The sequence below is a fragment of the Mobula hypostoma genome, chromosome 6 (assembly GCF_963921235.1).
Source record: "Mobula hypostoma chromosome 6, sMobHyp1.1, whole genome shotgun sequence".
Classification (NCBI taxonomy): domain Eukaryota; kingdom Metazoa; phylum Chordata; class Chondrichthyes; order Myliobatiformes; family Myliobatidae; genus Mobula; species Mobula hypostoma.
Window position 1 is genome coordinate 48,292,106 of NC_086102.1, and position 15,595 is coordinate 48,307,700.

General features: G+C 42.9%; 1 protein-coding gene across 1 annotated transcript in view; it reads left to right on the top strand.

The window, feature by feature from the left end:
• The window catches only part of mao (monoamine oxidase), a 181,332-nt gene that overhangs the window by 128,602 nt on the left and 37,135 nt on the right, over positions 1 to 15,595 (top strand). The window contains exons 8-9 of the mRNA XM_063050778.1: positions 4,324 to 4,483; positions 13,421 to 13,517. Coding sequence (XP_062906848.1) covers positions 4,324 to 4,483; positions 13,421 to 13,517 — 257 coding nt within the window. The remainder of the gene's footprint in view (positions 1 to 4,323; positions 4,484 to 13,420; positions 13,518 to 15,595) is intronic.

Below are 15,595 nucleotides of genomic sequence, written 5' to 3' on the forward strand. Positions count from 1 at the left end.
CAGATTTCCAGAGGAGGATGTTAAATATCTTCTCTCTCCCATCACCTCACCATCCAGGCCGTGTACTGTCCTCAGTATCCCTATTGGGAAGGAGATACTGAAGCCTTGGGTTCACCAACAGGTTTAGGAACAGTTATTACCCTATAATCATCCAGTGTGGATAACTTCATTCACCATTATTCTAAACTGATTCTATGATCTACAAACCCATTTTCAAGGATTTTTTACAACTCATGTCCTCAATATTTACAGCTTGTCTTCTTTTGCACATTGGTGTTTGTCGATCTTCGTTTGTTTCTTGTTTCTTGTAAAATTCTATTTTATTGCTTTTTTCCCTGTAATTTCCTGCAAGAAAATATGTTTGTAAATCTTATGGTAATATATGGTAACATATATGTATTTTGATAATAAATTTACTTTAAACTTCTCTTCAGAAAAGCTCATTGCCTGACAGTTATTGGCCTTGCATGTGACTTGCCAATTACTGAGCCACTTCAGGTCTTCACGTGTGTTAGGAAGGAATGCTTTGACATCCAAGGAATTGGAATGGAACTGAACATTTTGCAAGCATCACTGGACTTCCTCACTTCTAACCTTGTGATGAAGAGAACAGGTGAAGATTGTTGAACTAAAAGCAATGCTTTGTTCAAAGTTCAAAGTAAATTTATTATCAGAGTGCATATATGTCACCATGGACAACCCTGAGATTCATTTTCTTATGGGCACACTTAATAAATCCATAATAGAATAAGTGGAAGACAGCACCAACTTGAGTGCTGAACCAGTGTGCAAAAGATAACAAGCTGTTCAAATATAAAAAGAAATAAATAATAATAATAAATAAATAAGCAATAGGTATCGAGAACATGAAATGAGGAGTCCTTGAAAGGGAGTCCATTTGTTGTGGGGACATATCAGTAATGGAGCGAGTGAAGTTATCCCCTGTGGTTCATGAGCCTGATGGACGAAGGGTAATTTCTGTTCCAGAACCAGGTGATGTGAGTCCTGAGGCTCCTGTACCACCTTCCTGATGACAGCAGTGAGAAAGGAGCATGTCCCTGGTGATGGGTGCTGTTTTCCTGCGGCAGTGCTTTGCGTAGGTGCGCTCAATAGTGGCGAGGGCTTTACCCATGATGCTCCGGGCCGTATCCATTGTTTTTGTCTGTCTGATTTCAAGGGCATTGGTGTTCCCATACCAGGCTGTGATGCGTCCAGTCAATATACTCTCCACCACATACCTGTTGGAGTTTGTCAAAGTTTTAGATACCATGCCAAATCTCTGCAAACTCCTAAGGAAGTAGAGGTGCTGCCGTGCTTTCTTCGTAATTGCACTTGCTTGCTGTGACCAGGACAGGTCTTCTGAAATAATGACACCGAGGAATTTAAAGTTGCAGTAGAGGACTGGCTCATGGACCTCTAGTTCCTTCCTCCTGAAGTGAATAATTGTCTCCTTGGTCTTGCTGATATTGAGGAACAGGTTGTTGTGATGCCACCACTCAGCCAGACTTGTAACCTCCCTCCTATATGCTGATTCATCACCACCTTTGTTTCGGCCTACAGCAGTGGTGTCATCAGCAAACATGAATATGGCTTTGGAGCTGCAGGTAGTAGGAAGACCAGAACCATGTATTGAAGCTGAAATTATTGGTTATGAGCACACTATTTCTCTCACTTCTTGATAGTTTAAGTCATTGGATGCCTTACTGTCAACAGCAGTTACTGTCATCTCACCTGTGTTAAGCATCTCATTCCCTTTTATTGAGCCAAGGTTGTACTGAGGTGTGGAGCCACTGTTTCCACTGGGACGCAGACCAAATGTCCCTGAAAAGGTTATTATTAATTACCACTTGACATCACTGTCAAAGATGTCTCCTATTACTCTGGATGTACGATTATGAGAAGGTGATGGCCTGTGTTTTGCAGATATGACATGAATATGTAATTTTTACTATTGCTAGAAAGATGCGAATATCATAGGTGTACTGGAACAGCAGAGCAGAATGCATAGCTTAGTATGTACCATGCTTGTTCAGCAACAGAAGCAGGATAATGTCAAAGCCCAAAGCTTTAGTGACACCCATAGCTGTCAGCCTTTATCATGTGGAGTCGACTGAATTGTCGAAAGGCAAGCTTTTGTGATGTTGCAACTCATCACCTCAGTCTTTCTGACTGAAGATGTTTTCAAATAGTTCAGCCTTTTGTACCTGTGCTGGATTTTCCCATTTCAGATGATAAGTAAAGCCTGGCCCTGCTAGTTGTCATGTCAACGCAACCAGCTAGTTTAGTGGCCCAGTTCAACTACCAGAAGTGTGGCAGTTAGATTTGATCTGTTAGTTATGAGACCAGTTTGTCTTATTGTGTGCTTGCAGATAATGCTAAGTTGCAGCTTCATCAAGTTGATCAATCATTTTAGGATACACCTAACACTGCTCCTGAAATGTTGATCCTTAATTGTCATTGATCCAGACTCCCTAAGTCCTCTGGCTTATTGATAGGAGAGGGAGGGAGGGAGGGAGAGAGAGAGAGTAAGAAGAAGAAGAAGAGGAGGAAGAAGGAAGAAGAAGAAATTGTACTAGAATCTAATTTTGCTTCTGTGTCTAGCTCACAGCCTCTCATGAATTCTCAGTTTTGGTTTGCTGCATCTGTTCAGATTCTGTTCCATTTAGCACAATGTTCTTGCCACAAAACACAATGGAGAATGCACCCTCTATGAAGATGGGGATTCACTTTCACAAGCCCTTCATGATGGGAGGAGGATGAGGTACTTCCCTCCTGCAGCTGCTCTCAGCTTCTGTCACAGACTCAGTTTGGCAACCATGTTCTTCAGAACTAGTCATCGAGTAACAATGTGGCTAAAGCACTATTGGTGATGGATGGTGAAGCTCCCCTACCCAAGGTATGGTATGTGCTTTGGCAACTCTCAGTGCTTCTTCCAAGTGTTAGTCAACATTGAGGAAGATTGGAGAAGTCTTCGTTGAACATGTTTGATTTTAAGCTGTGAAGAATGCAGGTCCAGAATCAGCAACTGAGATGTTCAAGGGCACCTCCTCCCAGCCACATTTTTCTGTACTGTCACCTTGGACTTGTTAATAGAACAGGACACATCCAATGTTGTTGATTGAGGGACCTAGTATTTTGGATATAAGGTACAGACCATTGTGTTGCTGGATTAGTTTGTGTAGGGCACTGCTTCCAGCAGTTGCTTGAGTACATGGACACTTGTGAAGAGGACTTATAGGGTCAATTTTCTGGGTATGCTTTTGTTTTTTCTGGAGCCTGGAGTGATGCTAGATGGTAATTTGGTTTTCTTCCATGGCTTTTTAGTAGGGCGATACGTTAATATTCTAAAGAAAATTAGTATTTGATAGCAATGCATTCCCCTTAACTGTCATCTCAGTCTATTTTTTTTTATCCCTTCCTTATCCCTCCTCCCTAGAAATATAGGTAAGAGTGAAAATCCTTGAGGATTTTACAAGGAGAAGGGAACTTAAAGCAATATAAACAAAATCATGGTTGCAATGTTGTTGCTCAAACTTTCAGTTTCTTCAGACTGATTCTGCCTTCAGCTGAGCCTGCTATTTCTCATTCTAACTTATCCACAGTGTAATGTGAATGGAAAAGCGAAACACTCAAGACCATTGATCCCAATTTAAAACTGTGAATTATGAAACTGGATCCAACAATATGAAAAGTGTCAAAAAGCATCCGGAAGTTTGGGTAAATTAATCTTGGGGTAGAAATTTGAAGAGATGGCATCCCTACGGATAAGTTCTTGCCCTGATTTTGTGCCAAAACTGCTTTGTCATTGCAGCTCAATTGTACAGTGCTGTTCTTTTTCTTGGGAAAAGATAATGTGCTCTTTGGGGACCAGGTATAGGTAAAATTATTGTGCTGACTCTGGTTTTGCCTGGCACTGGTTTTATAATCCAGTACAATAAAACTGCAATACCTTGTATCCTTTGACCATGAGCCTCAATGGGTTACCTACCGCTGCTCCCTGTGGACGTGGACATGGGCAGTGAAGCACTCGTTTTCACACAGCTCTCCCAAGCTAAAACTAATTGTTAGGGAGGATATACCAAAGAGTCATTAGTTCACCATTCACTTCCAGATTTACAACTTCCATAAGTAATGTGTTAATTTGGATTCCACCTCAACCTCCAATCCTGTTTTCTCAGGCCAAAGCTTATTCCTTGTCCAGAGTTTCTTCAGACCTGTTTGAAATTATTTTCCCATCTGCAAAAGATCTGTGTAGGAGATGGGATTGGGTTGAGGAAATAGTGGATGTTGGACAGAAGATAATTTTTTTTCTTTGCTATTTAGGCAAAATATATCGTCTGTGCCATTCCACCAGCCCTCAGTCTGAAGATTCATTATGAACCACCCCTTCCGCCTATGCGAAACCAGCTTATCCAACGTGTTCCCATGGGATGTGTGATCAAATGCATGGTATACTACAAAGATAACTTCTGGAGGAAGAAAAGTAGGTGCTTTTCCTAAACATTCGTTGATGCTAATAATTATATTATGTCAACATTGTGAACTTCTTATTAGATTTCAATTTAGCATACTTATGAAACCATAGGAACCATAGAGACTACAGCACAGAAACAGGCCTTTTGGCCCTTCTTGGCTGTGCCGAACCATTTTCTGACTAGTCCCACTGACCTGCACACGGACCATATCCCTCCATACACCTCCCATCCATGTATCTGTCCAATTTATTCTTAAATGTTAAAAAAGAACCCGCATTTACCACCTCGTCTGGCAGCTCATTCCATACTCCCACCACTCTCTGTGTGAAGAAGCCCCCCCTAATGTTCCCTTTAAACTTTCCCCCCCTCACCCTTAACCCATGTCCTCTGGTTTTTTTCTCCCCTTGCCTCAGTGGAAAAAGCCTGCTTGCATTCACTCTATCTATACCCATCATAATTTTATATATCTCTATCAAATCTCCCCTCATTCTTCTACGCTCCAGGGAATAAAGTCCTAACCTATTTAACCTTTCTCTGTAACTGAGTTTCTCAAGTCCTGGCAACATACATCCTTGTAAACCTTCTCTGCACTCTTTCAACCTTATTAATATCCTTCCTGTAATTTGGTGACCAAAACTGAACACAATACTCCAGATTCGGCCTCACCAATGCCTTATACAACCTCATCATAACATTCCAGCTCTTATACTCAATACTTTGATTAATAAAGGCCAATGTACCAAAAGCTCTCTTTATAATCCTATCTACCTGTGATGCTACTTTTAGGGAATTTTGTATCTGTATTCCCAGATCCCTCTGTTTCACTGCACTCCTCAGTGCCTTACCATTAACCCTGTATGTTCTACCTTGGTTTGTCCTTCCAACATGCAATACCTCACACTTGTCTGTATTAAACTCCATCTGCCATTTTTCAGCCCATTTTTCCAGCTGGTCCAAGTCCCTCTGCAGGCTCTGAAAACCTTCCTCACTGTCTACTACACCTCCAATCTTTGTATCATCAGCAAATTGCTGATCCAATTTACCACATTATCATCCAGATCATTGATATAGATGACAAATAACAATGGACCCAGCATTGATCCCTGTGGCACACCACTAGTCACAGGCCTCCACTCGGAGAAGCAATTCTCTACTACCACTCTTTGGCTTCTTCCATTGAGCCAATGTCTAATCCAATGTACCACCTTTCCATGTATACCTAGTGACTGAATTTTCCTAACTAACCTCCCATGCGGGACCTTGTCAAAGGCCTTACTGAAGTCCATGTAGACAATATCCACTGCCTTCCCTTCATCCACTTTCCTGGTAACCTCCTCGAAAAACTCCAATAGATTGGTCAAACATGACCTACCACGCACAAAGCCATGTTGACTCTCCCTAATAAGTCCCTGTCTATCCAAATGCTTGTAGATTCTGTCTCTTAGTACTCCCTCCAATAACTTACCTACTACTGACGTTAAACTTACTGGCCTATAATTTCCCAGATTACTTTTCAATCCTTTTTTAAACAACGGAACAACATGAGCCACTCTCCAATCCTCCGGCACCTCACCTGTAGACAGCGACATTTTAAATATTTCTGCCAGGGCCCCTGCAATTTCAACACTAGTCTCCTTCAAGGTCCGAGGGAACACCCTGTCAGGTCCTGGGGACTTATCCACTTTAATTTTCCTCAAGACAGCAAGGACCTCCTCCTTTTCGATCCATGATCTCACTACTTGTTTCCCTTAATTCCATAGACTTCATGCCAGTTTCCTTAGTAAATACAGACACAAAAAACCTATTTAAGATCTCCCCCATTTCCTTTGGTTCCTCACATAGCCGACCACTCTGATCTTCAAGAGGACCAATTTTATCCCTTACAATCCTTTTGCTCTTAATATACCTGTAAAAGCTCTTTGGATTATCCTTCACTTTGACTGCCAAGGCAACCTCATGTCTTCTTTTAGCCCTCCTGATTTCTTTAAGTATTTTCTTGCACTTCTTATACTCCTCAAGCACCTTATTTACTTCCTGCTTCCTATACATTTCATACAACTCTCTCCTCTTCTTTATCAGAGTTGCAATATCCCTTGAGAACCAAGGTTCCTTATTCCTATTCACTTTGCCTTTAATCCTGACAGGAACATACAAATTCTGCACTCTCAAAATTCCTCCTTTGAAGGCTTCCCACCTACCGATCACATCCTTGCCAGAGAACAACCTGTCCCAATCCACGCTTTTTAGATCCTTTCTCATTTCTTCAAATTTGGCCTTCTTCCAGTTAAGAACCTCAACCCTAGGACCAGATCTATCCTTGTCCATGATCAAGTTGAAACTAATGGTGTTATGATCACTGGAACCAAAGTGCTCCCCTACACAGACTTCCGTCACTTGTCCTAACTCGTTTCCTAACAGGTGATCCAATATTGCATCCCCTCTAGTTGGTCCCTCTATATATTGATTTAGAAAACTTTCTTGAACACATTTTACAAACTCTAAACCATTTAGACCCCTAACAGTATGGGAGTCCCAATCAATATATGGAAAATTAAAATCCCCTACCACCACAACTTTATGTTTCCTGCAGTTGCCTGCTATCTCTCTGCAGATTTGCTCTTCCAATTCTCATTGACTATTGGGTGGTCTGTAATACAATCCCACTAATGTGGCCATACCTTTCCTGTTTCTCAGCTCCACCCACAAGGACTCAGTAGACAAGCCCTCCAATCTGTCCTGCCTGAGCACTGCTGTAATATTTTCCCTAACAAGCAATGCTACTCCCCCACCTTTCATTCCTCTGCCTTGATCACATCTGAAACATCGGAACCCTGGAATATTAAGCTGCCAGTCCTGCCCCTCCTGTAGCCAAGTTCCACTATGGTTGAGTATACTTGATGTTAATGTCATTTGTAAATTGTAGAGAGGAGAACAAGCTTCCATAAAGTAGAGGACACATTCCACAAGCTGCACTAAAATATCTTAACTCTAACCACAGAAATCAGTAGATGAGAAAGAACTAGCACTTCAATTCTGTTGCTGCTGAGAAGCAGCATTGACCTGGTGCTCTGTAGTTCACCTCTTGTAATGCACAAGAGTGAACATTCACTTGGGTGCAGCTGGATAGAGTTTAGCTCAGATTTCTCATGTAAATCTGTTGGTGCACAAAGCAGCATAGACTCAAACAATTAAATATTTAATTTAGTATGCCTACTGGCACGTGCAGCACTAATTAATGAAATAGGCTTCTGCTCTTCAAGGGCACTTTTCAGTAAGTCACAGAACTGTTAACAGATTAATGGTCAAAGATTTTTAGAAAAGCTTTATTCGTTACATGTACATTGAAACATATAGTGAAATGAGTGAACGATCACACAATCCAAGAATTGTGCTGGGAGCAGCCCACAAGGGTCGACATGTTTCTGGTGTCAACATAGCATGCCGACAACTCACTATACCATTGGTTATGGTTTTGTAACAGCCTAGTCTTACTGCAGTACAATCGCTGTTTGGACAGTCTCTATCCCAAGTGTTTCTACAAAACACGTGTTCATCTCTTCATCATTTCCCTGATCCTTAACAAACAACGTTTGAAGGTGAAGGAGTGGTGCAGAGCCCAAACATTGCAAAGTCGCCCTTCAAAAACTGACATCTAGCTTTTGTTAATGAGCCCTCATGATTGGTGTGAGGTGATTGCTAACTGGCACATTTCATTCAGGCTTCCTTGATAACACACTCAGTCAAAAGCTGTCCTGATGTCAAGAGCAGTCATTCCCAGCTCCTTGGCCACATTTAGAGCAAGGCTGTAAGAGGTCTGGCATTGAGTGATCAGATGCAGACCCAGACTGAGATTGGTAAGCAAGATACTGGTGAACATTATGCAGCATTTCCTTTTGCTGGAGGGGGCAGTATTTAGCCAGATTAGATATGTTCTCTTTTTTATTATGGATAGCATTTACTTAGGCAATTTTGCTTATTGTTAAGTAGATGTCCATGTTTAACTGAACTGAAACAGTTCAGCTAATTATCACTGGAGCACAAGTCTATCATACTCTTGGCCATCTGTCCAATAGCTTCTGTTATATCCAGTGCTTCTCCCCATCTTTCCCTTAAATAATTAATGTATTGAATTACATAATTGACTTCTGTGATGGTGTGGTGTCAAGAGAGGACAGAAGTGAACCATTTGTTCAGCAGCTCTGGCTGTAAGAGTTGTGAATGCTTCAGCTTTGTCACTGATGCTCAGCTGGTGGACCCCACGATTGTAGTGGACACCTCCCAGCTTGAGCTAAGCCATTGTCCATCACCATCCACAAGTCACATGCCAGGAGATGGGTCAGAAATTTGTGAAATTCTCTACCCCACGTTGTTGTGGAGATAGATTCCCTGACAGACGGTTGAATTAGAAAAGTGTCAAGGGGAATTGGGATAGAACAGAAGAGGGGTATTGTGGTCAAGATTGGGTCAGCCATGATCTTATTAAATGGTGGAGAAGGTTTAAGGAGCTGATTGGCCTACCGTTCCCATGACGGCAGAGCTTTGATTGGATGGTTGTGGGATTGCTTGGCTCTTCCTGTTCCGTGTTGCTCTTGCTGTTTAGCGGGTAGGTGCCCCTGTGCTGCAGCTTTGCCAGCTTTGCACGCCATTGGTTTGTGTTGCATCTGGCATGCTCTGTGGCATTCCCCTTTGAACAGCTCTGCTATGGCTACTGGCTGCAGCATGGGCTGGATGCTCGGCTTTGAACTGTCAGTTTAGCGCTGAGCCTTATCCCATGGAGTTCACAATACAGTCAAGAGTATCTTTGGAATGTGCATTCTGCACTCTTTTAATGTGAAATACTGATTCATCAGCTGAGGAAGGACAGTACCACTCCCTCATTTATCGCTCCAGAGGTTCTGTCAGTGATCAGGGCCTGATCAGAGATTGAGATGGAGGAGTCTGGGTTATCTGCCCAAAGTCTGAATCTGTGAGTAGAATTGTACAGGCAGTCTCTAGGTTACAACAGGATCCCATTCTCGAGAAATGTCAGTAGCTCCAACTATTTATGTCAGAAATGAATGAAAACAGAATGTGGGAAAGGATCGCAGAAACAATTGTGATGGGAGAGACAAGCAGGCATGAGATGAGCAGCTAGCACACTGATTCAGAGTGAGTATACTTAGCACTTCCAGCTCTGTTTGACTTGACCCAGGCCTCGATTATGGCAGCATGGGTGTGGGGAAAGAAGGCTAACAGAAATCTCCTGTTTCCAGCCAGCAGTCAACAGTTGTTAGTGAACTCATCTTGTTCGTCTCCCATACGCTCAGTCATATGGGGGGGCGGGGTGGTCCTTAAGTCAGATGTTTATAACCCGGGGAGGAACTATACCGCAAATTAGTCTGTGGGACACCTCTCTTTATTCTGGCCCAGATCCCAAAGATTAGTGAGTATCTTACAAGTTTGACCAGACTGAGAGTGATATGAGTGTGTCTGAATCAGTGTTTAGGTCAATGCCGGGTGAACTGTTTGGTTACTCTCTCACTGGCTTTCAAAGTAGCTGGGCTGCTTTAGTGAACTGTTCAGAATTACCACAGTGCAGTCTCCTTTAGACTGGGTTAGGAATGACAGGTATTATTGTCTGAAGGAAGACATCAAAAATCCACTTGGGTTTTTGTGACAATTTAGTAGTCATAACCACCCTTGTCAAGACTAATTTTCTTTAATGGCAGATAATTAATTAATTAAGTATAAATTTCCCAGTGGCCGTGGCAGTATTTAAACTCTGGATGGTTGGTACTGGCCTCTGGATCACTGGACCAGCAATTAACCACTGTTCCCTCGTGGTCATGTGACACAATGGTACTAAAGTTACTGATGATAATTAATTCATTATGGCTGAAGCCTTTGAGAAATGTCAGTCTAAATTTACCACCTGAACCAGCTTTGCTTCATTTATGTCGTATCTCAAATTATTCGCAAGGAAGCTGCTTTGTGGAGGCCAAATCACGGAGTAAAGCAAAGCAGTGTGACCTGATAGAGGTGTGTAAGATGATGAGAGGCATTGATCGTGTGGATAGTCAGAGGCTTTTTCCCAAGGCTGAAATGGTTAGCACGAGAGGGCACAGTTTTAAGGTGCTTGGAAGCAGGTACAGAGGAGATGTCAGGGGTAAGTTTTTTACGCAGAGAGTGGTGAGTGCGTGGAATGGGCTGCCAGCGACGATGGTGGTGGCGAATACGATAGGGTCTTTTAAGAAACTCCTGGATAGGTACATGGAGCTTAGAAAAGTAGATGCTATGGGTAACCCTAGGTAATTTCTAAGGTAAGGGCATATTCGGCACAGCTTTGTGGGCTGAAATGCCTGTATTGTGCTGTAGGTTTTCTATGTTTCTAAAGCGGAGGTCGATATGGCCAGGGCATCAAAGATTATGGGAAGAAGGCAGGAGAATGGGCTTGAGAGGAATAATAAACATCATCTCCATCACCATCTCCAACACCATCACACTGAGCACAGGGCCCCCCAGGGCTGTGTGCTCAGTCCACTGCTGTTCACTCTGCTGACCCACGACTGTGCTGCAACACACAGCTTGAATCAGATCATCAAGTTCGCCAATGACACGACCGTGGTGGGTCTCATCAGCAAGAACGATGAGTCAGCATACAGAAAGGAGGTGTAGCGGCTAACGGACTGGTGCAGAGCCAACAACCTGTCTCTGAATGTGAACAAAACTAAAGAGATGGTCGTTGACTTCAGGAGGACACGGAGCGACCACTCTCTGCTGAACATTGACAGCTCCTCCGTTGAGATCGTTAAGAAGCACCAAATTTCTCGGTGTTCACCTGGCGGAGAATCTCACCTGGTCCCTCAACACCAGCTCCATAGCCAAGAAAGCCCAGCAGTGTCTCTACTTTCTGCGAAGGCTGAGAAAAGTCCATCTCCCACCTCCTCATCCTCACCACATTCTACAGAGGTTGTATTGAGAGCATCCTGAGCAGCTGCATCACTGCCTGGTTCGGAAATTGCACTGTCTCGGATTGCAAGACCCTGCAGCGGATAGTGAGGTCAGCTGAGAAGATCATCGGGGTCTCTCTTCCCGCCATTAGAGACATTTACACCACACGCTGCACCCGTAAAGCAAACAGCATTGTGAAGGACCCCACGCACCCCTCATACAAACTCTTCTCCCTCCTGCCATCTGGCAAAAGGTACCGAAGCATTTGGGCTCTCACAACCAGACTGTGCAACAGTTTCTTCCCCCAAGCCATCAGACTCCTCAATACCCAGAGACTAGACTAACATCTACATCATTTATTATTATATTGTAATTTGTCCCCTACTGTGCCTATTGTCTTGTTTATTAACTATTGTACTGCCCTGCACTGTTTTGTGCACTTTTATGTAGTTTGTAGGTCTGTAGTCTATTGCAGTTTTTGTGTTGTTTTACGTAGTCTAGTGTAGCCTTGTGCTGTCTCACATAGTCTAGTGTAGTTTTGTGTTGTTTCATGTAGCAGCATGGTCCTGGAGGAACGTTGTTTCATTTTTACTGTGTACTGTACCAGCAGCTTATGGTTGAAATGACAATAAAAAGTGACTTGACTTGACTTGAGATCAGCCATGATGAAGCAGACTCAATGGGCCGAGTGGCCTAATTCTGTTCTTATGGTCTAAACAACCTATCAAGGAAGCTGTTTCATGATATTACCGGTCACTCATTGTAGACAGAATTATTTTTTTCATTTAATTTCTTTCTCTCTTCCTTATTGCACAGCTAGAGCAGTGGGATGTCAAGCAGAATGGTGGAATGCTCCTCTTGCAGGAAGTGGGAAGGCGGGATGACTTCTCGTGTTCTTGCTGACTACACCTGCAAGAGATGCATCCAGCTGAAGTTTCTTTCAGATTTTCACGTTGTATGTGAGTGACTTGGATGATGGAATCGATGGCTTTGTGGCCAAGTTTGCAGACGGTACGAAGATCGGTGGAGGGGCAGGTAGTGTTGAGGAAGCAGGGAGTCTGCAGAAGGACTTAGACAGATTGGGAAAATGGGCGAAGAGGTGGCAGATGGAATAGAGTGTAGGGAAGTGCATGGTCATGCACTTTGGTAGAAGGAATAAAGGCATAGACTATTTGTTAAACAGGGAGAAAATTAAAAATCAAAGGTGCAGAGGTACTTGGGAGTCCTCCTGCAGGATTCCGTAAAGGTTAATTTGCAGGTTGAGTTGGTGGTAAGGAAGGAAAATGCAACTTTATCATTCATTTCAAGAAGACTAGAATATAAAAGCAAGGATGTAATGCTAAGGCTTTAAAAGGCATTGGTCAGACTGCACTGAGCTTATTGTGAGCAGTTTTGGGCCCCATATCTCAGAAAATATGTGCTGGCATTGGAGAGGGTCCAGAGGAGGTTCACAAGAATGATACCAGGAATAAAAGGGTTAATGTATGAGGAGTGCTTGATGACTGGGCCTATACTCGTTGGAGTTTAGAAGAATGGGGGGGTGCAGTTCTCATTGAAACCTATCAACTTTTGAAAGAACTAGACAGAATGGATGTGGAGAGGAATTTTCATGTAGTAGGGGAGTCTACGACCAGAGGACACAGCCTCAGAACAGAGGGGCATTCATTTAGAACAGAGATGAGAAGGAATTTGTTTATCCAGAGACTAGTAAATCTGTGAAATTCATTGCCACAGATGGCTGTGGAGGTCAAGTCATTGGGTATATTTAAAGCAGAGGTTGATAGGTCCTTGATTAGTCAAGCTGTCAAAGATTATGGGAGAAGACAGGAGACTGAGGTTGAGAGGGATAATAAATTATCCATGATGGAATGGCGGAGTAGACTCCATGGGCTGAATAGCCTAATTCTGCTTCTATATCTTGTGGTAGTAGTATTATGTAACAAGTGTAAATATATTATTTGTCGGTTGTAAATCACTGGCATGATTAGATGTGCTGTATTTCTCTTTTCAATCAGACTACTGTGGAAGCATGATCATTCAAGATGAGGAATCTCCTATTGGCCTTACACTGGATGACAGCAAACCAGACGGCTCATTTCCTGCTATCATTGGGTAAGTCTAAAACGGCTCAGTCACCTCTTGCAGAATCAGAATTGGAAAGAAATAGGAAGGTTTCTGAAAGGTTCCAATTAAGGGTGAACAGCTAGAGCGATATGTCCTGTTTATCTTTCTGAAAACATCTGTATATTCAGTGTTTACAGTCTCTCAATCTTCCCAGAAACTGGACGTAATTACCTGCTCTGCAGATGCTGGAATCTGAAGCAAGGAAATGAGAACAAGGCATTGCTGGAGGAACTTGCTGTGTAAATTCAAGCAGCGTTGGGATAGGTGATAGGAGAATGTGGACAGAAAAAGCAGATGGAACTGGGTGGAGTGAGTGGAGGGTGAAGATGGAGACAGCTATTGGACAGTAATAAACAAGAACACAAAGGCTGCCAGTGCTGGAATCTGATAAGTAAGGACGTCATTATTGTGGAACCATTAGGGGAAAGGTGAGGGGCAGATAGAACCGGATAGGGGGAAGGGATCTGATGGGTGAAATGTGTTGGCGTTAGGTGGATGTAACCAGAATGGCGAAGAATATAAACATAGGTGATGTGGGTGGGTGGTAGGGGAATGGGAAAGGGGCAATACTGGGAGGGTTGGAGCCTCCTCTGAGAGATCAAACTCAGACTAGGCAACCAACTTGCAGAGCACCTGCTCTCTATCTGCAGTGGGCCTCCTGAGGTCACCCTCCAGCAGCTGCCTTTGCCTTCCCGACCTGGCCCCATCTGCTCTCTTTTTGTCTGCTTCCTCCCTTTACTCACTTGCCTTTGACTCCCAACCTCACCTACCCCAAAATATTGACAGTTCCTTCACCACTCCCCCAACCACAGACATTGCTTGACTGGATGAGTTCTTCCAGCCCTTTGTTTTCAACTTAAGCATTGATAACTTTTATATTTGATTAAGTTTTGACATGATATCCTCTAATCAGAAGTACAATAGTCGATCAAAACTTTTTCTGATGATGCACAATGGGTGATAGCGTCCAGGCAATAGAAATTAAAATTATCAAGGGTGTAAAACAGGTTGTTGGAGAGTTACCTGGGTAATCCGTTGGTAATAGCGAGGCAGCCATCTTCCTACTGCTCTTGCATTGTAGTTCTTCATTTAAAAGAAAAGGATTTTAATTTTTCTCCCCAGAAAATGTACTACTTTATTCTACTGTGAATGCCTGCAAGAAAATGAACCTCAGGGTAGCATTTTGTGACATATACGTACTTTGATAACACATTTACTTTTGAATGTGAAATTTGAATTTTTCCAGTAAATAAATCTGAAGATAAAGGGACAGTTTGTTTAACAATTCTGCATCAGAGCTGAATGAATATTCAGTGTAAATGAAGAATACTTTTTCTGTAGTTCTGAGCTGAAATCATTGCATGGGCATGGCTGATGCACAGAAGTAAGAAGCTGTGACTTCCTCCTCACACCTGGAACTGGCGTAGGATATCAGATCTTGTTTGTCACCACTGTTATCTCACTTTGTACTCATTCTTTGCAGAAGATGTACAAATGATGTCTGACCCGGCATGCCTCTTGTGAAAGTATTTTCCCATGTCCAGCTGGTGTTTCTTTTCTGATGTGGTCTGAAATGCAGTACCGGTCCATCAGCAACTACAGACACCATAGACGATGCCCTTAATAATGTTAGTTCAATTAGGACTCCACAGACCTTTGACATTTACCTGCCTCTGCACTTTCAACTATGCCAAGCTTAGTGGCTGGCTTGCTGAGAAAGCAGTCATTGTGCAGTTGGTTTGGCCTCACTTGGAGTATTGTGTGCAATTCTGGTCACTACATTACAGGAAGGATGTGGTGGAGGTGGAGAGGCTGTAGTACAGATGTCGCCAGGAATGGATGGAAGGTTGTATTGGCTGGGTTTATTCTCTGGGATGCTAATCGGTGGCCTTGTAGATCTTTGTGAGATTTTGAGGGGTATTGGTAGCCAGAAGCGGGGAGCATAACACTGAAGGGCACAGGTTTATGGGTTATACACTCAGATGGTGATGGTTATCTCCAACGATCTCCCAGAGGAGATGGTAGAAGCAGATACAGTTATTACATTTAAAAGATACTTGTTACAG